The 24,004-nt window shown below is 37.4% G+C and overlaps 1 protein-coding gene across 2 annotated transcripts in view; it reads left to right on the forward strand.

The window, feature by feature from the left end:
• The first annotated feature begins 8,504 nt into the window (after nt 1–8,504).
• LOC127655889 (glutamate receptor ionotropic, kainate 2) overlaps nt 8,505–24,004 on the forward strand; it is a 301,274-nt gene continuing 285,774 nt past the window's right edge. For both annotated transcript variants that reach the window (XM_052143929.1, XM_052143930.1), the window contains exon 1: nt 8,505–8,911. In XM_052143929.1, coding sequence (XP_051999889.1) covers nt 8,782–8,911 — 130 coding nt within the window. In that variant the 5' untranslated portion in view covers nt 8,505–8,781. The remainder of the gene's footprint in view (nt 8,912–24,004) is intronic.

Here is a 24,004-nt window from a genome sequence, read left to right on the forward strand (position 1 = left end):
TAGCACAATGTCAATTATGTCGCTCAGGCCATTTGTTAAAGAATAAGTATTGTTAGTTTATTACAATTAATAACAATTATGATCAAATTTGTGGGTTTCCAATCCTGTACAAAGATGCATGATAAGGTTGAGATTGGCTGGAGCAGTTCGCCATTGTTGCTGCAATGTTCACACTACAAGATTATGTGGCAATAATATCAAATCAAACATGCTTGAAAATATCACAGCATTTGTAACAGCTCAAGACCGGTTCAGATCACTTCGCTGAACTGCTCATACTTAACGAGCATTGCTGATTATAGGAAGCACTGATTTGGCTACGAGTTTTGTCATAGACCTCAGAAATCTGTCTGCGACGGCAAAATCAGTCTAAAAATCTTGTAGTCAGGGCACGGCTTTAGTGGTACTCCAGGAAAGGAATGAGAAACACTGATCTAAATTATATGATTTGATCAAAAATATAATTTCACATATCTGAATCAACCTAAAAACAATTATTTACACTTACAAATCTAAATGTAAGGGTTAGGTCAGGTAGAAATATCTCCATATAGGTACCAATTGCAGATTACGATTTTTTAGAAGTGTAAATATTAAGATAGACATACTTTATCCTGTAGATCACTGAATAGAATAAATGTTTACTTTCTTGCAGCACCACATGTTTATTTTCTAAATTAACTTTCACTTTTTCTGCTGAACTGTACCCCCAATTTTTTTTTCTTTATTACAACAACCCTTTGCCAGTTTGAAAACTGAAAGTTCACTAAAATACACTTCTTTGCATGTTACAGTTAACGGCTCTGTTCTGCTTTAAATCTGTTGAAGTGTTGGAAAGATTTATTTGTTTGGCTGATGTGTATGTGTGGTTACAAGACAGCACAGAAACAGTACCATGACAACAATTACAGAAAAGGAGCATGGAGAGAGAGAGAGAGAGAGAGAGAGAGAGAGAGAGAGAGAGAGAGTATATGCTGGACAAAATAATGAAAAGGTTCAAAAAGACTGAACTCACACATTATTTTCCCCTCGGTTACAACCAGCAAGCACTTCCTCCATTCGAGTAGACACAGCAAATTTATAATCTTGTGGGAACGCCACAAAATTCACAAATATCACCCTTCTCCCCCCTGGACGATCCGCCATCTTGCCTGTTTGTCTCATAGGATGTTTCCTCAGTGATAATAAGGAGACATATTCCAGTAAGAATGACAGGTCTGAGATATGGGCTGATCCAGCCTTTGCGGTAATCCACCTCTATCTTTGTTTGGGATAATAGGGGCGACCAGGGGCTCATTAGAGTCTATAGACTGCACTGGATAAACTGCTGAAAGACCTTATTAGCGTTCCTCTAATTCAAAAAGCAGCTGAGGGATCTTAATAGGGATGTCCCCATAAATAATTGGTGTAAACACAAGCGTTCAAAACTAGAAATTAGTCCTGCACCACGCAGGATCAGAGATAAGCTCTCTTGTTGATATTTTCCCTGTTTAATCAAAAGCATCATTCGGCAGAGATGTGGTCTTTGGTTTGCATTTCCCAAGGTAGCTTGTACTACTCTACAGGTTTCACTTATTTGCTGTCTGTCGTACAAAACAAAGAAACTATGAATAATACAAGTTTCATTTATTTCAATTGCAATTGTTTCATCTAGTTTTGCTCCACTAATTAAAATAGTTCCAAACAAAGCCAAAGCAATCTCTGCACACAGATTGACAGCTTGTCTGAAGCGTCCCAGTGCTGTTAAACTAAATATCAGCTCTTTTGGAAGTAATTATTAGTAAACATAATTATGTGTCCACAGAGTGTGAATACATCCACAAAATATGGTAAAAGATAAAAATACAGTGTCTCCGAACAAGCCGTTTAGGTTTGTAAACCCTTATGATGTCAAAAGGGGAAAGGTACCACCCATGGCTGGCGAAGAGATCCGCCCGAGTAGCTTAAATCTGCTCTCATTAAAACCTGAGTCGCCATATTTATCTCCTCACTAGAGCCACTTGTGCTAACTCGAGAATGTCTCAGCTATGAGGTAAACACGCCAAATGTTCTGTTGATGGATGCAAGAGCGAACACAAGAGTCTTCATGTACTCCCGGCATCTTAGCCACTGGATACCCAGTGGATTATTTTTATTTTTGATGGCAATGTGCCCACAACAATAGGAAAATACCACTTCATCAACGATGGTCAACATAAGGCTGGATTTGCGTCCATATATATTTATCAAATTAAAATACAATATATATGGCCAATTTTTATCAGACCAGCTTCCAAGATTGTTAAAATCACGCTGACTGACTTGTTATTTATCAACATACACAGTTAGAATGCTGAAGTAATCTAACTAAAGAGATTCAAATCTGCATCCGTGCTGAAACAGAGAGAGACTGGTTATACATGTTCACAGTTTACTCATACCTTTAATGTAGTAGTGGTCTTTGGCTTCTTTGATTTAACTGGAAAACTGTATTGGTTCAACTGCGTGTTCTTGTGTATCAGTCCCTCTTTTTGTGTGTTTGTTAAATCGTTTGACAGTTATTTTATTGTTTGTGTCTGAAGAATATCACAAAACACAGTTATTTTACTTGATAAGCTTGATAACATTGTGCAAACAGTATATGGTCATTCTACGACTATCATATAAGTCATAACATGCAAGTTGTTTGTAATGGAGCACCTCCTTACAGTTCAACACGCGTCTACAAACAACACAGAATGGCAGTAACAGCCAGCCAGCACGACCTCATCCACTTTCATTCATTTCTTGCTTGATTTATTCATGTTCTGGGGCTTTTGTAGATCAGTGGTTAGATGGATCGATCAGACGTCTGCATTTTTTCACTTTTCTTGATGCAAAAGGCAAAATGGAACGTTTACCAATTTAAATGAATATTAGATCCTAAAACTACACGGAATTATTGTCCTTACCAGGAATATACTTTAATGTCTGTTGTTGTTCATACTTGCTCTTGGACTTGCTATTGGCTGTTGTCATTGCATAATTAATTAGGTACATCTGTGCTGATTTTGGGGCCTGTTTGGGTTTGTTTTTAATGAACATTTAAAAGTTATTGGGGTTATAGTTATGTTTTAGGATCCGTTTAATGCTAATTCCGTTGTTTTACGTTATGACGTTGTTTTTTTAGTTACCATGGGTGATATTAGTGTTCCTTTGAATTAGTTGTGATACTGTTTGACATAATAGTTAACACAAAGTTTTTGAATTGAGTAAATCAATCAATTAATTTCATAAACAATTAGTTAAATTATTGTTTTGAAGCACCTGCATTGTCACACAATAGCGACACCTGCTGGTCAAAACACATGACTTGACCAGTGTGATGTATGGTTAGGCACATTTGTACCAAATTGTTTTTTAAGGTTTCAAAGCTGTATGAAGAGTGTTTCTAAAGCACTCATGACTTGTTAATGTTTGTCTATTCCTGATATTTGGATTGCTTTTGGGATAAATCAGTTTCATCATTATTTTCTATCAAGAGTAGGAAAGCAAAAACAGCTAGTAGTCAATAATTTTCAGTCAATTCCATGCTATACTACTATTAATGCATGAGTGCAGAAGTGCACATATTATTATGTCAGCGGAAGTTCAGTTGAGTTGTAGGCTGGGGGGTGCTTTTTGGCCCCTTTATTATATGATATGTGCTGTGAATGAGCATGAAGATCTGAAAAGTGTTTTTGCAGAGGACTTGTTAAGTTAGGACAGCACTTGGAATATGGAAAATAAGAATATATAACATGCAAGTTAAAATGCTCACTATTTGGCAAGTAATGCATGAGACCCTTTTTATTAATGTTGTTATAACCGCATATAAATTATGTATATTGTATTCATAAATGACCAATTCGTTATTAATTAACACCTTAATAAACCTATAACACAGGAAATATGAATGTTAAGTTTTACTGTGTAAATGAAAAAGTAGATATATTCATATATTTAGTGTGCATTGTTTCAGGTGGTTCTGTATACTTCTGAATTAGATGCAATAAAGTAATGATTTATATACATGTTTATGTGTATGATTATAACTGTCTTTTTGTTAGTTGTTTATAGCTTTGTGTTAGATGTTTCTTGTTGTTTGTTGCACTGGCGGTGTGTTTCATTAAACGTGTATTGCTTCCTGTGGCAGATTAGGTGAATAATTAATTTCCTCTCCGATATGGTAGACTGGTTGTAATTAAAGAGAGAGGGGGAAAGCATTGAGACAGCCCGCTTGTATCACTTCCTCTCTTTCTCCATCTCTCTCTCTCCTCCACACAGTCAGAGACACATCACCGCTCATGGCACTCGCACACATAAACATAGAGATAGAGAGCCGAGACTGAAGCTAGTTTTTCGTGTCCTTTATAAGCCCCAAACTCTCATGGCCATTTTTTTTTATGCACAAGTTAAGAAAAGGTGGGAGCAGCTTTACTTCATTGAAGAATTTAATCTGGACCATATCACATGCAAACTCTCTCTCAAGACCTAAAATTAGGGGGCAATATACTTTGTGCATTTCTCTGGTTGAAAGGCGACGAATAAAGTTAAATAAAGTCTTTTTCACAATTGAGTTGAAAATAAATGAACATAATAATACTCATCAGTTTTTTTTTTTATTTAGGACATTAGCATGGTACCTTGCGGCACTTCTCCAAATAAAAAGTGACTAATTAAGGTACATCTTAGCTAGTTATCTTGGTGGTATGTTGTCACATGTTTTATATATTGTATTGTGCACAATGTATGGATTATAATATTTGTTGTTAAAAGCCAAGGTGTCTTACTTTTAAATGTTGCCTCATCCATTTTTGCTGTTTCATGAATTGTTTTGTGTTTCACAATGGTTCCTCTTTTTCCTGTTGAAATGTCTATAGGTTGTTTAATAAAAGGTTCTCATTGTGACAACTTACCTCGTAGTGTGACATGCCCTGATGTTGTGCCATATTGTCACAAAAGGTGAGCTTGTGTTAAATAGACCTTATCTTTTGTCCTGTGCAATAACTGTGGACATGTTCAATTACTATTGGAAACTAAGGTGTGTGTCTATGAAAAGAAAGGGTAACACTTTAGATGAATGTTCATTTTGTTAAGGGTTTAGGGGTTCATTAATGACTAATAATTTACAACTGTATTATAAACAACTGATATGCAGTTTTCACAACATGCATAAACAAGGTGACTTTCATGCAATATCTGCCAAATAGTGAGCCATTTCACCTCACATTTTATAAATGTTCAACAACACTTTTCAACATTAGTAACCTATGTAAATGTACACATATGAAGCATTCAGTAGTTCAGTATGGTTTAATGGTCATCACACTTTATTATATGATATACAGTATGCTGTGAATGAGCATGAAGATCTGAAAAGTGTTTTGCAGAGGACTTTAAGTTACTAGGACTAGTTAAGTTGGGACAGCACTCGGAGTAACACCATTCTTTAATATCAACACAAAGAGGACTGCAGCAAAATGACATAATCCCTCATTTTAATCTCATTATAATAGTCTATTTTTCCTGCATTGTGACATAAATCATGAATTAGAGCATTTTATGTTTTGATAAATATAAATAAGCGTATTTAACATATAAGTTCAAATGCTCACTATTTGGAAGGTTTTGCATGAAAGATGCATTTTTATTGTATTTATTTTGTTGTTAAAACTCCATATAAATAATTTACAATGCGTTTTTAAATTATTATGAGTCATTAATAAACCCCTTTATAAAGCCTTAAAGGAAACATTAATATAAAGTGTTACCAAAGAAATTGGCATCTCTCCCCTGCTACGTCATTAGGTTACCTTTGATTCAAAGTGACCTTTGCATTAATAAGTGTGTGTGCTATTTCTTTGCATAAAACTTTTTTTATGCAGAGGCATTCTACGATAAATTGCTGTTCCAACACAATGTTCAGGATTATTGCATTCTATTGCAGTATTTTCCAAAACAAAAAGTAGCCTATTTCTTTTGCCGTGTCTGTTCAAACGGTCTCCATCAGTCAAGCACTACACACGATTCATTTCATCTGTAGGCGGCTTACCGTATAATCCATTTTAAAATTAAGTGTTGACGTCTTTGGAGTGTAATTCCCAACACACATTGATTGCAAAAATAAAAGCTTTTAAGAGCCGATGGAGTGCGGTGCTTGAGTGTGTGTCGGTCTTTCAGCGGTGAGTTGTGTTTGTTCGTCCGACAGGAGGCGTGTCTCCTCCGCGGAGCTCCTCTCCTCCAGCAGCCGAGCACATCAGCTGCTGCTCCCGCTGTACTCACACTCCTGCAGCCTGAGCCGAGGTAAGGACATTTAGCTTCACCATCAACATACTTTCATCGCCTCTTTCATTGCTTTTAAATTCATGTCTAATTGAAACATTTTAAACACGTAAGTTTGGCTTATATTTCACAGATGGATGGAGCAGTTCTTAATGCTGCATGTGTGTTTTTGATTTTTTTTAACCTCAAATTATGACTATAATAGCAATTACACAGAGCACACTTTTATAAAATATGAAATAAAAATGAAGGCTTTAGAATTGTTGGTTGTGGTGTTTTAGGGTGTTTTCTGTCAGTCCTCACCTTGATTTTCAAAAAGGGTTATGATGATTTGTAAGTTAATAAAGCATGCTGCCATGTAGAGACGAGACCCCGGGTATGTCTGCACAATACCGCCCCTCACACACACACACACACACACACACACACACACACACACACACTCACACACACACACACACACACACACACACACACACACACACACACACACACACACACTCCGAATCTAAATACGTCAGTTTCCATGAGGTTGAGGCATTGATAAGTTATTAGAGTAAATACACAATACTCTTGCTTAAGTGTGTGTTACAGCTGTCGACGAGTCTTTAAGAATTACTTGAATTACTTTTGGAGTACCTTTCACTTCTGGAGAGACATTTCATTTCAAACTACAAAGCTACACATGACACGCGATTTTCTCAGTATTTGAGCAGATAAACACACGAGTTTAATGCTATACTGAGATGTTAACACGTCCGACAGTGATTCGTTTGCAAGCCTCTATCTATCAATGTGAAACACGTATTTATTTATTTATTTTGTATGTATTATTATTCAAATAATTTTGGAGCAAATAACAGGAGGAAAAAAGATGACCCTCTGTTTTTGCAGAAAAATACAATCATAATCCACACCCGTTAAATGGTCACGATGGCACATGGGATGCAGATTTCCAAATAGCTACATTTTATCATCAGTCATGCGCACTGACCCCGCATGAAATTCTCGGATATGTCTTGCAATCTTGATGAGCCATCTGAAAGGACAAAATCGCATTTGTTCATTCAGCTGAGAGGTGAACTGAGCTACTATTAAAATACAGTAAAACGCTTTGAAGAGGCCGATCTGTGGCCTTCTAACACACACTGTGCGGTCGCTGTCCATGGTGCTGAAATCCACGAACTCCCATTGCTCAGCACATGAGCTCAAGGCGATCTATTCTAGTGCACATCTTTACACGTACTTAAAAACTAAGGGCATTTTTTATTTAATGTGTAATGAGTTCGCCCTCATTGGGCCCTGTTTATTTTTTGAGAGGCCTAAAGAGTCCAAAATATATTATACAGCTGACAGCTATCGTCCTCGTCGAGTTATTAATAACACACTATTATAATGATCAGGTTGAGAGGCTTTTAAATAAAAAAATAAATAAATACAAATAAATGATGAGAGGGATTAGCTGGATCAGTAGCCATATGTGGATGCTATCTTTTGTCAATTATACATTGGACACACACACACACATGCGCGCGCGCGCATAAATGTACCATAGTGAGCAGTTTCCACCACTTACAATTATCACTACAGACATTGTTACTACTGTAAACTGTAAAACCATTATAAATAGGCATATTTATGGAATTTACGTTGAGAATATTTCCGAATCTTTTTATATTGATTAGATTTTAATTTTTTATGACAGTGGTGACTAACACCAAGTTACAACCGTTTAGCTGAAATGAATGTAACGATGGTGTTTTAACGGAAAATATGGTTATACTGGAAACAATTCCTCGATAATTGTAATAATAATAATAATAATTTTATAAAGGAACAAAATTCAGACTCAAAAAGTCAATATTAATTTTCAATTTCTTTTTAAGAGTAGGCCCTACTCATTTGAATACTACCTTGTTACACACTACATAGGTAAATATTGCTACAAACAGTAAAAAACTTGTCAACAAATTGTTGTCTTTCGTCATTGAGCCTCACTGCGATTTTAGGACTGAAGTAGCATATCTGATGAATATATCTTACAGTCAGCAGCCGAAGGTTCTAGGTGTCAATCACCAGTGTTTGAGTGTATGATACAGATCTGATGGTGTTGTGAGTGGTCAGTGTTGCGCTCGCGCTGCTCAGGGCTCGACGTCAGTGTGAGTGCAGCAGTGCAGTAGAGAGCATTGCACACGCAGCCCGCGCGCTCATTCCTCCCGCTTCTGCCATCAACACGCCAAGTGATCCGCTACACCGGGTCTTATCATTCATTTCTGTATCGCTCACTCTTTCAGGCGGCCCCTACATGGATTTCTCCCGGATTTGTCATCTCTAACATGGACGACCGGTCGGAAGGTTGCTCCTTTGCGCAGTGAGTCGGACATGCGGAGTATCGCTGATCGAATGTCCTCTTCTCCATCAGTGACCATGCCGTGATCACGGATCGCTGAAGAAAAAAAACACGTCCAAAGCAGAAATAAGTAGGAACCTTACGGTGACATGCAGTGCATCACAGACATCATGAAGATTTGCTCCCCTCTAACAACTCATGACAGATCCAAGCTTGTGATGTTGCTGATTTTACTGTGTGTGGGATATTCTCACGGGATGCCACATGTGTTACGATTCGGTAAGAGCATTTTAAAACACATTTCGAGTGATTATGCATGCCATGCGTCGTCTTGTCTGTGAAGCTCTTGGTTGTTTTAGTGTTGCGTCACTGTGTGTATTAATGTCAAATAAAATCTAAAGCAGAAATGTTAAATGCAAAATGCTTTTTTGTTCGTATTTGCCACCTTAATTGGAGTTTGCAGTGTATGTAAGCTGTTTCAAACCAAATTTGTAAGATGGGTTACTTTTTCAAACTCCCAACTTGCTTTTTAAAAGTTGCATCCAGTTGCAGACCTCTTCAAAACAATATGCAGGGGTTACTTCATGAGTTAGCACATTATCATTTCTCTAGAGACAGGATGATATTCTCTTGTTCCATATTGTTTGTGAATGTTTTATGAGCAGAAAATCTTGGCTGTGAGAGACTGGACTGACACTTCTCAATTTGGTTGCACTAAGCTCTGTTCTTTCCTACTCTTGTAAGTGGTGCTCTATTCTATTGTATTCTATTCTGGTCTATTCTATTCTGGTCTATTCTTAAATTCAAGGTAGAATAAACGTATCCGTCACTCTGTTCTAGCCTAATATTTTACATGTTTTTCTATTCTATTATTAAATGCAAGATAGAATAAACTTATCTGACACTCTGTTTTACCCTTACATTGTAAATGTATTCTATACTACTCTATTCTATTCTATTCTATTCTATTCTATTCTATTCTATATTCTTCAAGGTAGAATAAAATTATCTTTTCACTCTATTCATGCCTACCATTGTAAAAATAATTCTATTCTATTCTGTTCTATTCTATTTGTCTTACATTTAGGATAAAATACAATTCTTAAGCACATGATGTGGAGGACGTGTAATAAAGAACCAGTTAGATTCAGTGTGTTTCAGTTTTGGATCCTGGCATGACTTTTTGAGAGACAATGCATCAGTAAAGTTTTTTTTTATTACTGTAATAATAATTTCAAATATCACAGAGAAAGTTAGACATGATTTAGTGTAAGCTTTCACTGCATAGATGATTCTTCTTGCATGTTGCTATTAGCAACCATTTAATGAATGCTTTGAAGAAGGCCATCCAAGCTCAGCATTACCTCTCACAACACTAGATCTCTGCTTTCTTAATCGAGTAGCAGTTTTAATTGGAGCAAACCCGCTCGCTTGAGTCTATTATGGTCAACATTGAGAGAGGAAATTTCAGCACAAATGTCAGTAGACTAATATCAAAGGTTGTTGCACTGTGTGGAGAAAGGCCTGTCTGATGTGCACCTTTTGCAGTCTCAATCAATACACTCAAATCATGTTAAATGTACCATAGGGACTTCCACGGCATCGTCCAGGGCTTCCTTTAATTATGTGATGTAATAAGCTGCTTTTCCTCACTTCATGCAACCAGCACACACCGAAAGCACCTCATGCAATCACACACTAGCAAATTTTGTGCCTTCAAGTCTTGTTTTCATAACTGATTTCCGACGACTTTGCCTTAAACTATGGAACTAATGTAACATAATATCTGCAGAGAGATTTTCAAAATGCAGTTTATCATTACTTTGCATGGTTTGCGATTAACTGAATGGTTAAGCATGAGCCATGAGGGAATTATTTGAAACTCACAAACAAACATTAACAGCGTTTGCGTTTTCTGCAGTACATGAAAGCACTGGTAATAAGGCTGCCTCTATGTTCTGTCATTGTCACCCTACACATTGTGTTGTGTTGAATTCTTCATAGATCAAAACATATTGAAACTGAGTTATGTTTGCTGAGGTCTTGGTCATTGTGTGTATATCATGTCTGCATATTTTTCAAAGAAACAGTGAGGGAAATAGCACTTCTCCTTGTGCCAGTAGGATATAGTCTTGTGTGTGTGTGTGTGTGTGTGTGTGTGTGTGTGTCAATGTCTTGTGTAACTGCATTCTCTGGTATAATATTGGAACAATCTATAGGCATGTTGGACAAGAGTGTTCATAAAACTGAAGCTTCTCGTGCAGCGAAAATACATGATGTTGAATCAGATGATGGCAAGAGCTGGAAAACTGAACAAGTGCCACTGTCTTTTGCATGTGTCATCATATTCTCAGTCCTGCTTTAGGAAGCAGCTGTCTGTGAAAACATCTGGCTCTCAGCCACTGTCCCAGCGTCCTCTGTGACTTCACATACGCTTTTTACACACAGTTCACTTCAGTTCTTTCAATTACTTTTTTTTTAAAACAATGTTTTTTTTAAACAAAGGATAATTAAATATATGGCATTTCTCAGTCCAAAGGTCCCTTCAAAAAGTGGTTGCCGTGGTGTTTCAGTAGGGAAGTAGTTCTCCACAATCCAATTTTCACAATAAGATGAATTCCTGATGGATAAAATAAAGTTACTACATCTTCTTTTACTTGTTGAATATGTGGTTTCACTTGGAAATCTATCACTTTAAGACATGTAATTGGGATGTGAATGGCATTACATATTGACTTACATGCTGACGTACTGTACATATTTTTTAACAATTGTTTTTAAATCTTAATTTTGACATGAAGGCAGGTGCTAGGAAATATTTTGTTCCTCTAATACTGTTTTTTTATACTGTTTCTAATACTTGCTTAAGTCTTTCTTTTCTTTCCATTTTTGAGGTTGATGTACTTTTTTTGTATTAAATTGCTACTAAGAGACTGAAATATGCAGAGATAAATGAGAAATACTGCCATTACAGAAACAGCTTGGTTTTGACAATTACTCAAGTCACTAACAAATACTATCACTTCAGGGCCTTCGAACGAATCAGAGATAGTAATAACCAGAGCAACACAACATACTGTAAACATATCACACAAAACAAAATGCAGAGCTGTCTGTTCAATAAAGGATGGTACACTGCGGCAGAATCAAAAGACTCAAAGAGCACAGACAGTCCATCAAAACAAATAAGACACAAAAATGATTTCTCCAGATTCTGTTAGCTGTGAAAGAGTAACTGGATTTACACAGGATTAGAACAAGATGTTCTAGGAGGTCTATAAGTGCTCAAAACGCTATTCAATCCATGCTGAATTATTTATAAAAAGTAAATAAAAACATCTTCAATTCAAGCACATGATCAAAGCAAAGATTATGTCTTTATATTGCGCTCCCAGGAAAAATGAATGGCAGCATTTATTTATTAATATTATGTATTTATAAATCATTTGTTATGTGTTATGTCATTTCCAATGTTCTTAAAAGTGCAGCTTCTAATTTCTGCCCCACTAACCACCCCCCTCTGTCATTAGTCAATTAGGTAATCCCTCCTTATACGCACTTGATTGAGCCAGTGTTGTCGTATATGGTTGCTTATAGGCATAGTTCATCATTTACGCACCCTCATGCCATCCTAGATGTTTATGACTTTCTTTCTTCAGCAGAATACAAATGAAGATTTTTAGAAGAATATTTCAGCTCTGTAGGTCCATACAATGCAAGGGAATGGTGACCAGAACTTTGATGCTCCAAAAATCACATAAACGTCTTCAGAAGTGATATGATAGGTGTGGGTAAAAAAACAGATTTTTAAGTCATTTTGTACTATAAATCTCCATTTTCACTTTCTTCTTTTGCTTTTTTGGCAATTTGCATTGTTTATGCATATCAACATCTACTGGTTGGGGCTGGTCAAATGTGTAGATTATAGTAGTATTGATCTGTTTGTCACCCACTCTTATCATATCGCTTCTGAAGATATAGATTCAACCACTGGGGTTATATAGATTACTTTTATGCTGCCTTTAAAAGCTTTTTGGACCTTCAGAGTTCTGGCCACCATTTACTTGCACTGAATGGCCCAACAGAACGGAGATATTCTTCTAAAAATCTTCATTTGTGTTCAGCAGAAGAAAAAAGTCATACACATCTGGGATGGCATGAGTGTGAGTGAGTAAAGGCTGACAGAATTTTCATTTTTGGGGGAACTATATCTTTAAATAAACAGATTGCAGTTCCATTTGATGCCACTAGTCACACAGTTCAGTCATCAGTACACATTAGGCACGCTTAAAGTTGAAGTTAAAGATGGCTAAAGGTGGTAAGCATTTCCCATTAATGTGGCTGGATGCTGTCCTTCTGCAGTACGGCTGACCATATCTTATGCACCAGTTCTGACTCCATGACCTTTGGTGCAGGTCTACTTCATCAAGGACATAAGGGACCTTGAGAGACAAAGACGAGCATATCACAGCTATCTATATTTGTTTGTATGCTGAGCACGTAACGTAAAGTTCATATCTCATGTTTCAAGGTCTTTGGCATCCGTTGTTCATCTCCTAGAGACATTCAGTGTATTATTACATCACCGTCCATTGGAACCCCTTACAACGAGTCCTATTTGTTTTAAAACGCAGTATATTAGAAACCATTTCATTAACAGAATGAAATACTAATGGCAGACCTGTTCAGAAAGAACCTGTGTTCTTGATGTTCACACACAAATGACATCTTCGACTTCATAAAGTCTTCGTAAATACTCTTGAGATGACCCAATGATCAATGAGTCAATGCTATGTTTTCAAATTGTGCATTGTGCATTTTGGAGGCTGGTCCATAGCATGGGATGTTGGTGTGTTGGTGACCCCATCCAGACATCTTAACTAGCTTAAGACTTCCTTGGTTGACCAGCGTTTTTGATGGTAAACACCATGGTGGTAAACGTAACTAATGGTTAACCCACTAGGCCAGCACAATACCTGAAATGACCAGCATAAACCAGCTTGAACCAACATGTAAATGAATGCTGCTCTAAGACGATCCTTTCAGCAGAGGGAGTAGCTCTGTTCACTGCAGTTCAAGGTACCAGTGATCTGTTCTGTACTTGTGATTATTTGACCTCTTGTACCCTCACATTGAACTTTGCAGACCTACTTGATATCATGAAGTTGTTTCAAACTTTACACGCTTTTAACTATCCAGGGTTTGGCTTCCCTCTACTCTTCTTCTGTCTACAAACCTCCTTATGTCTACCTTTGGCAATCCTGTTAAATGTCATGGTGATTTGTCCACCCACTTCTCTTCTCTCTGGGGCAGACCTGCTATGATTCTGTTTACCTGTGGTACATCTGCACTCCATTTGTCTATACTTCTACCCTTCCAGCCATAAGCTGGACAGATTTAATATGTTAACCTGATATGAATGTATGTGACTGTGGGGACATTTTTGCAAAATTATAATACATGGCTCATGACATGACAATTTTTAACGTTAATGCTCTATTGAGTTTTAAACTAATAGAAAGCGTCATTTTCTGGTGCTTCTATGATGCTTTCGGCTCACGCGCAACATTTTAAGTCGTGCTTTGGTGCAACATTATCATGCTTGAACAAGCTTGTAAATGTAGTTGGTTATGTAATGCAAACATTAACATGTATCGCTTTGCAAGTTATGTGCTATAGTAAAAGTTTTAGGAAAAGAGCGAAAAGCAAGTGTTTATAAACTGATTTTCTGCAGTTTAACTCTTGATTTGTGTAAAAGTCAATAAAAGTTGTTGTTGCAGCACCTCTAGTGTTCTATATACATGGATGTCTGATATGGAGTTTAAAACAAATGTTTGGAATAGTTTCTATAATCCCTCCAATCAAGATTCCCATCAACATTTTTAGCCATCTTAGTTTCTGAATAATTTTTCCCAGTTGTTTTTTCCATAGGGATTTCTTAATAACTTTCCACTGAACGAAATCAACCAGCTTTTATGTTAACCACAACATTGCAAACTTTCATTGTATGCATTTAAAATCATAAAAAAAACTATTTGCAGTAGTATATAAGGTACGAGCCAGTGTACTTAACGTCTTTAATAAAGGAATGAACTACAATCCCATGAAGCATTGCAAATGACATCATTGAATTTGAAACAGTGGAAATGTATTAAACCATTGATTTAAAGCAGTTTTTTTCAATATATTGTGGTTTTATATCAAAATATTCTGTATGCAAATAGGAGTGTGTAAAGAGATCTACTTGATTGTGTCATTAAAGGTGCATCGTGGGATTGTGAGGTCGCCACAGAGCTCTTTTCGTGTGCTTTGTTGGTCGCAATTCTCTAATTGGTAAATATTTTGCCATTTGTAACATTATTTTTTTTAAATGACATTGAAATAATGCAGACTGGTGGCTTTAACAGAAGCATATACCATCGATGAACAACCTCAGAGCTCACGGTAAGTCTGTTTTTAAAGGTTTATACGTTAACATTAAAAATCTATTGCCTATGGAGAAAATGAATGGGAGTTTTACTTCAGGAACTAGACTGTTGCATTCTATAGGCATTTTACCTTTGTTGCCCTAACACTCAGATTCCCTTTAGGTGTGCATGAGCTATAGTGAGTCAGTTTCCAGACTTTGCTCTGTAAGAGAAAACATACACTAGATTAGTACACATTTTTTTGTTCAGTGTGTCCAGTGTTGTACTTGTGGATTGAGGTGTGCCACAGGGATACAGAACTGGAGCAGTTTTAATTTGCAGCAGTGGTCTCAGAAGACACTCACTGCAGGTGCAACGGCAGCCAATGAAAGTGCAGGAGAATGGTGGGTACATATTGGATATTGAGGGCCTTTCTCTTTGCTTTGAGATAACTGAAGGTTTAGTAGCTCTGTTGGAGGATTGCTAAACACAACCAACCAGTGTGCAGATCTACTGATGCACAGGATTTCAGAATTGTTTGATTCTTTAATAACTTGTTGGTTTGTGTCCTGTTCATTTGCATGATGTGTAGTAAGGTAATGTCCAAAGTTGCTGCTTTAATTGATGAGTTAATTATGGGGGGTTGAATTATTTCTTAAATGATGTATAGTTAGTAAATAGTTATGATGTCCAGAGCTGGACATGCAAATTGTACTAAGGGACTACTGTAACAACCAAATGTTCTAAATAAGAACTGACCTCTAATAACATCTGAAGCACATTCAAGTCTAAGCTACCTGGTCGAAGTTCTGAGCCTGTAAGCACACCAAAAGCGCAATGGCGCAAATTCTTCAAATTAATTTAGAACAGTGATTGATTTCTATGGTGACGCTCCAGCACACAGAGAATGGGAGAGAGAAGAAAGAATTAGTTTAGACAGAAGCAACGTCAAACTCCAGCCAGTGAACACAGTAAGCTCCAGACCGGCTGCCTCCTCAACAGGAGTTCCAGTGGAATTGCTTTCAGAGACAGAGTTGCAGGCTGTGAAGCAAATGGTAATTCCATTTCAGTTCACAAGAAGCCGTTTTCGGCTTGGCCGAGTTGAAGATCTCTATCTGTGGGTAAAAATGTTCTGCTCCAATGTGAAGAGACTCATGGCGTTTGGTGGGGGCTGATGCTGTAAAGATTGGCAACTCGTGTAGGTCAATATTAGTTATATTATTGTTATCAGTTTCCATTATGCAGTTAAACAACATGAATAAAAAGGGTGACTTTTATGCAGTGCTTGCCAAATAGTGAGCAATAAATGCTTTATAAGCACACTTATTCACACTTATATTTATTAAAAGCATAACATGCCCTAATTCATTATTTATGTCACAATGAAGCAAAAATAGTCTATTATAGTGAGATTATACAGAGGGATTATGTCATTTTGCTACCGTCGGCTTTGTATTTATATTCATTACTGTAATGTCTTGACTCAATAATTTCCTTGTCACATTAATGTCAAAAGTATGGTGCTACTCCGAATGCTGTCCTAACTTACCAAGTCCTAGTTACAGTACATAAAGTCCTCTGCAAAAACACTTTCCAGCTCTTCATGCTCAGTCACAGCATACATGACCTTTAAATCATACTGGCTCAGTTGGTAGAGCGGGTCAGCCACTAATCGCAGGGTTGGTAGTTTGAATCCTGGCCCACACGACTCCACATGCCGAAGTGTCCTTGGGAAAGTCACTGAACCCCAAGTTGCTCCCAATGGCAGGCTAGCACCTTGCATGGCAGCTCTGCCATCATTGGTGTATGAATGTGTGTATGAATGGGTGAATGAGTCACAGTGTAAAGCGCTTTGAATACCGCTAAGGTTAAAAAGGCACTATATAAGTGCAGAGCATTTACCATTAAATTACATTTTAAAAGGATTCTAATGTTATATAAGTGTTATTAAGCATTTATTAACAACATTAATGTTAGGTGTTACCATAATGATACTTCTACTACTAATCCTATTACTACTTCTACTGCTAATAATACTCGGTTAAGTATCGGCACTACTGAGCCACACGTTTGTTTATTTGGCAATAATTACAAATTTAATGTCAAACATCACATTAGCCGCTAAAAATATACGCAGATGCTAGTGAAAACAATGGACATCGGAAAACGGAAAAAGGCTTCCTTTATGAATCGTGGAACACTTCTACGTTGGATACCCTGCTGCTCATTACATTACATAAAAAATATGTTCTTGTGCTGCATTGTGCAGCAGTTTCACATTCAGTGTTGACAGACACTGTTGTATCATGTCTGGTTAGGACACAGTGTTACACTTTAAAGCACCTTTAAAAACTTGGTGTACATTTTGAAGAATCTTCTCTGAACGAGAGGGGTCAGAATCACTGGGACCGAAATTTAATCACGAGTCAATAACTCATCTTGATGAATTTGAATAATCTTGACTGTAGGGTTTGTACACTAGGACCCATGTTCACGACAGAAACATGATTTAAAATCTGCTGCCAGAAATCAATATGGATGCAAAGCCAAAGGGCTAGATATTGAAAAGTCGCTCTTTCACTCTGACTTGCTAGTCCTGGGAATTTCTGCTGATATGCTATAAATCCAATTTGAAATGTCATGTTAAATGTGCATCGGCATTGAGAATGTTATCGGTTCTCTGGAGGCTTCAGCTTCATGGTAGTGGCTTTTTTTGAAGAAGCTTGTAGGCCATTCCTTGAAAAACTATCAAGAAGTTTGAAAGTATACGAAAGAAAAAGACTTTCAAACTGCAGTTCACACACTGTGAACAGATCTTTGAAAGAGTGTGTTGGCAGCAGTCTGACCTCGTCTTGTAGGACGTTGAGAGAAAATCTTTAATCTTTTCTTTGTTTTCATCATCCTCTCGTCTCGAGTTATCTGTTGATACTGCCAATCAATAGCCCGTCCAGTACCCTAAAGCCCAAACAAAATTACCACGTATGGTAGCAGATGGTAGCGAATTAGGGTGCTTAGTAAATGCCAGCTCTGCCATCCCGACTGACATTTTCAACAAAGATCTAGAAACAACAGGAAGAGAGAAAAGGTGTCACACCATGTGGGATGGAAGAAATGACAGATTCTCCAGTTTCCCGGAACATCTGAGATGTCTGTTATGTCCTTTTCTCACTGGCCTTGGGGATGTGTTCATCTGACGTAACTGCTGAAGCTCAGCTCATAGGAAACTACACTTGGTGAATGTCTGCGGGCAGGGCCGTAACAGGGGTTTGAAAATTAGTGAGGGTGCCAAGAATTGTACCAAAATTACAATTATGTTTTTGCCAACGGCATTGTGAAATGTTAGCTTCTAAAATGAAATAACATAGCCTTCATCATGGCCACTGTTTGCATATTTGACATATTTCATACTGTAGCCTCTACTACAGATGGTGTACTAGTGTAGTGTGCTACTGTTTTTAAACATTTCAGAAAATGTCATGATGATCTGCAAGGCTGGATTAAGACTCCTTTTTGGTGTTTTTTTAATTTTTTATAAAAAAACGATAATTGCAATGATTCGTACCTGTGGGTAGAAATCCGCCACAGCAGTATCTATACAATAATTTCTTAAACTCCTCATCCATCTAGTAATAATAATAAAATAAAGAACTGTGATTGGTCCATCCTGATCAGAGCTGAGAAAAGTAACAGTTGCCAAGTGATAATGGTATCAATGTGTTGCTTTAGTAGTGGTCTGGACCTCTGGACAGCTAATTTACATTTACATTTATGCATTTGGAAGACGCTTTTATCCAAAGCGACTTACAGTGCACTTATTACAGGGACAATCCCCCCGGAGCAAGCTTGCTCAAGGACACAATGGTGGTGGCTGTGGGGATCGAACCAGCAACCTGATTTACAGCCGATTAATGATTTTAAAAACTTTAAATAATTACTGAAATAAAAAAGCTGACAATCGCAGTGATTCTTACCTGTGGATGGAAGCAGTAGTATCTATACAATCACAAACCAGTAATAATAAACAACTGTGATTGGTCCATCTTGAACAGCGCTGAGAAAAGTAACATCCGTCTGGACCTCTGCACAGAAATTTACAGACGATAAATGATATTTAAAACGTTTTGAATAAATATTGAATTAAAGATTCAATGCGCTGTTTTGTGAACTTGTAAGATATAATCTGACCTAAGGCAGTAGAACAATTGCAGTCGCGTGTTGTTCAGTTATAGCTTCAAATGTAATTATGGAATATGATACATTTACCGAGGTCTGGACCTCATAGCTGGTTATGTCCATGTTTGCAGGTCAAGTTTAGTGTAAGCACATCCTGAGAGATTCTAGACTGTTTCTATCAATCAGGCTTTCAAAGTCTCATCTATAAGGTCACAAGTGTGTGTGCTGATGGGTTGCTGTTTTACCTGCTAAGGGTTTGTGCTGATGTTGAACATTTTATATAGTGAGATCACAGTTAGCCTAACACTAGACACTTTTTTGCTTTTTTCTTAGATTATTTTCTCGCCAATGCAAAACACATGACGCCTGGGTGTTGCTGAAAGTTTCCAGGGCATTAACTACTAAACTGCGGTTAATTTTTCAAAAATTTTCAGACTCAAATTTAAAAGCTCACCATTCACACATACTGTGGAATAATAATTTAACAAATTGGTCTAATTTTTCAGAGAACCCTCCATATAAAAGAAAAAGACTCAAATTATTCATAAATAATATTGTATGTATTTACAATCGTATAATAAACAGAATAAAAAGGTTTTTGTTGTCCTGACTTTGTAAACATGGTTTTACCTCACTTTGAAATGCAGTATTGTATTCCACTAGATGGCAGCAAGCACTAGAAATTCTTTTTTTTCTCCATCACATTCCATCACAATGTACAGAGCTGAATATAGGTGGTGCTCTAACATATTTTAGCCCTCACAGATGTGCTCGTCCATAGACATTCAGTCTAAATTTCAGTTAATGCACCACTGTCGTTATTTCCTTGAATTTCTAGGCCTCTGAATGGACTACAAGCTCATTCTAGGTGTCATTAGAATGCTGAGATCCTCCCCTTTCAGATGATCTATATTTTATCATTAATAGTTTATTAAAGATTACTCAATTCAGTTGAATGGAATTTTGTTATGCAATTGAAATTTGTAAATCTTACAGTACATTTATTGTGTCAAACCTATTTTACCGTTTTAGTGTTAATGCTGTAATCTAGTTTCTTAATCTAGGAAGCCCGCAGAGAATGCTGTTACACTGAGAGGGAACTCAATATGACTCCTCTTGTGTTCAGCCTGGGTTATGTGTGCTTTCATGTGTGTGCACGTCTGTGTGTGTGTGCAAGTGTGTTATTTTACCATAGGAAGAGAGCAGAGCTTTGATTTCCCCAGATGTCAAAGTCAAGCTTCATCAGTCCTTTGGAGGAGAAGACTTGAGAGGAAGAGAGAGAGACTAGAGAGAGAGACAGAGACGGTTAGAGTTTGGGACACAGATAAAGAGAGAAATAAATAAAGGATGTTTCCCTTTAAATTAAACATAATTCTAAAATGCTCTGAGACTTTGGGGACTCCTTTGGCTCAGCTCTTTCTCAACTAGAGAGTGTGCTGTTTAGGAGAGTGTCTCGAGTGTCTCAGATTATGTGTGAGCTTGTAAAGTGTTGGGATATGTAAATAAGTGCTGAATACTTCAGGGAATACTGTTGAGTGGATGTTTGAAAATCTCTACAGATCTGCTATAGCACTGAGTTAGGATATCAAGTGAGATTTACTGCTATGACTGTAACGATTTATCCTCAATGTGACACAACCTGATTCAGAGTCTCTTTAATGTGATCAGAACAAGAACCAACATGATTCTTTTTCTGTGGTTATGGGTTGTTTTCATTGAACAAACAGCATAACGTTGGCATCTAAAAATGATGTACTTCATACGGTTGAGCTAAACGGCATAGATAGTGGTTTTCTGAACTTATTCTGTTCAAGTTCAAAGTTTGCTTTTGAATACCCCAGTCAAAGAAAAGATCCAATGAATGGGCCAGTCCATAAACATTCAAATACTCATGGTTTCAAAAGTACAGTCACAAGATGTAAACAATATATTGTGTCTTACAAACATAATCTGTGTATGGGTATATCAAATAATGGGGTTAAAGTTTTTCTTTAGCTAATGGATTTACCCAGATAAGGTTTGTTAGCCAATCTTTCACACTAATATAATTTTTACATGTATAATGTTTATGTCTTCTGGCTATACGTTTGAAACCGTGAGTATGTTTTTGTTGTAATCAACAGTATGTGTCAAATGATGATAATTGAGCTTAACTTAACCCGGAGTATTCTATGTTATAGTGAGTAATTAATGAAGTGGCGTGAACTTTTTCGGCCAATCATAGAAACAACAGGCCCCAATAAATCATATTTGGTGATTTGTGGCTTTTAGTCTATGTCCAGCCTGGTTTTATGAATATAATGCCACCATGGCTAATCACGCTGAAATAAGCGTTTAAATGTACGGTATATTACAAGTCTTCTGAAGCAATATTATCACTTTATGTTATAAATAGACTGAAATTAAGTTCTTTTTCACCCTTAAATCAAATCACTGGTCAGCTCCTGTTTGCAGGCCCAATATCAAATATGGAGGCTACTGCACATGTGTGATGTTATGATGTTTGGTCCCGAAACACTCAAGAATCTATGAAGTTTGATCTTGTTAATGTCCAACCTGCGCTATCAACATAAGGATTTTCTTCTTTTTTGTGATTCACAGTAGAAAGATCAGGGTTCTAGTAACATTAGAGTGAACAAACAATGACAGAATTTGCAAACCTGATCTCATAGAATCAAGTTAAAATACCTACAGCAGTGTTCCTCCTCACCCGGCCCGTGAGAGACAAGTGTTTGGCTCATGCTTAAGGCCTGTTCACACCAAATTGAAATGATTTAATAGCCCCACCATAGCACTTTAAAATAACAATTCTCATGTATAACTCAAATGAGTTTGTTATGCGGCATGACATCGAGGGAAGCCCAATTTAATCATGCATGTGATCCACTATGTGCTACTCTGTTACCGGAGCTTGCATATCGAGGGGAGCCCGGTTGACGTGCACACACCTGCGTGCTCCAGTGCACAGTAGTTGGATAAAGAAGAGTGTATTACTAGCGCTAGAGATTCTCGGTGGAGCGCGCGGCACGCAAGTGATACCAGTGATCAATTACATAAAATTTACTTCGGCGGACCTAAATTTCGCTTTGGTGGCCACTGAAAAATTTTCAATGAGGGAAAAACCTTGTAAACGTGGAATAGTACACATTAAGAAGAGTAGGGATGTAGGTTTTTTGACTTGTGCATTCAGTAGTTTGGAGCCAATTTAAGAATGTTTACACATTAACGAATGAATTGTGTTTTTGTGAAGAGTGACCTGAATGGTGTACACTCACATGAGATGAAGACTGTATAAATAGCTTTCTTTAAAAAGTTTTTTTATTATACATGGTGCGGGTCACCGCCTTTCGCCCAATGTTAGCTGGGATAGGCTCCAGCCCCCCGCGACCCTGTACACAGGATAAGCGGTTGACGATGGATGGATGGATGGATGGATGGTGCGGGTCACCCCTTCAATGTGTTTCACCATGTTGAAATGACGTGACCCACGGTGTTTCACTAAATGTTGAAGAAGAAAATCCTTGCACTCATTGGCTGCCGCCTATGTACTGTAGATACGCTTGGCTATGCTTAGTGCAGTGTTGTTTAGTGATGCGAAGAGCAAAAATAAACAGAATGAGCTTTATTGCCAAGTATGCTTACACACACAAGGAATTTGTCATGGTTACAGAACACAATGGAACATACTTATTTATCGTGATTTCGCAGCGGAGACAACGGGAGATCCAGTAGCTGCACTGCCGAAGAAGTTAAAATAGCAAGAAGACATAAAGATGGCAAAGACAAAAAATGGTAATGTATGCATCTATGTTTTCATTAGTTTAGTGTACAGTAGCTTGGCACAGCGATTGTTGTGGATTTTGACGTTGACGTTGGTTTGCTTGGAAACAAATGAGTTCTTCAAATACAGTAATCATGGTACATTGTAATCTTTCCTTTACCGTAGTATTCTGTATCGCTAGATAATTGAGGTTTATATCACGCTAAGCGGTTCTCTAATAAAAGTAATAACTGTCTTTGGAAATAACATGAAATGCAGTTTCCAAAGTTGATTGATTTGATGGACAATAATTATCAGTCCTTAACAGTAAAGCATGTCCGCTTGATTTCTGACGTTTGTTTAGGCAAAGCAATTATATTGTAGTTGTAATATATAACTTTAGAAATGACCTCAAACTCCGACATTTTCCAGATGCAAATGATATTCCAAAGCTGACGGGGACAGCAGAGGTGATCATGCTGATCCATGTCGATAGATGGCAGTACAGCATCTAACACCACTGTAACATCAGTACTTAAATACACGAAGAAGAGCAACGCTAACGCTAGCTAGAGAACTACTGAATGCCCCTTTAAAGCTTAATTAAAGTTTGTCCTAGAAACCTTATCTGTTTAGGTGAAAATGTAACTTGCTTTTAGCACCACACGGTGGACATTTCTCCTCAGAACGGCCTTTATATGTCTGATGAAAAACGTAATATAATTTTGCTAAAATTTAGCCACAATTCCATTATTTTCATGAGATCAGGCTGACTAAAAGCCCCAAATTGGTCTGTAATAGTTCCTATTACATTGTTTGGCAGGACTTTAACAGGTTGCAGTTGTGAGTGTTTATTGGTGAGGTGATGAAACTGTTGGAGTGAGGGGGAGCTCACTGACGAGGGAGGAACCCTGATGATGGCTCTGGTTGTGCTCTGTTTGAGTGTGATCATGTGGTGGAACATTGTAAAGCTGTGCTCTGGCAGGGGGTAGTGATGAGTTTCACTTCTCCTTAGGTTACACACCAAATGTG

The sequence above is a fragment of the Xyrauchen texanus genome, chromosome 15 (assembly GCF_025860055.1).
Source record: "Xyrauchen texanus isolate HMW12.3.18 chromosome 15, RBS_HiC_50CHRs, whole genome shotgun sequence".
NCBI lineage: Eukaryota > Metazoa > Chordata > Actinopteri > Cypriniformes > Catostomidae > Xyrauchen > Xyrauchen texanus.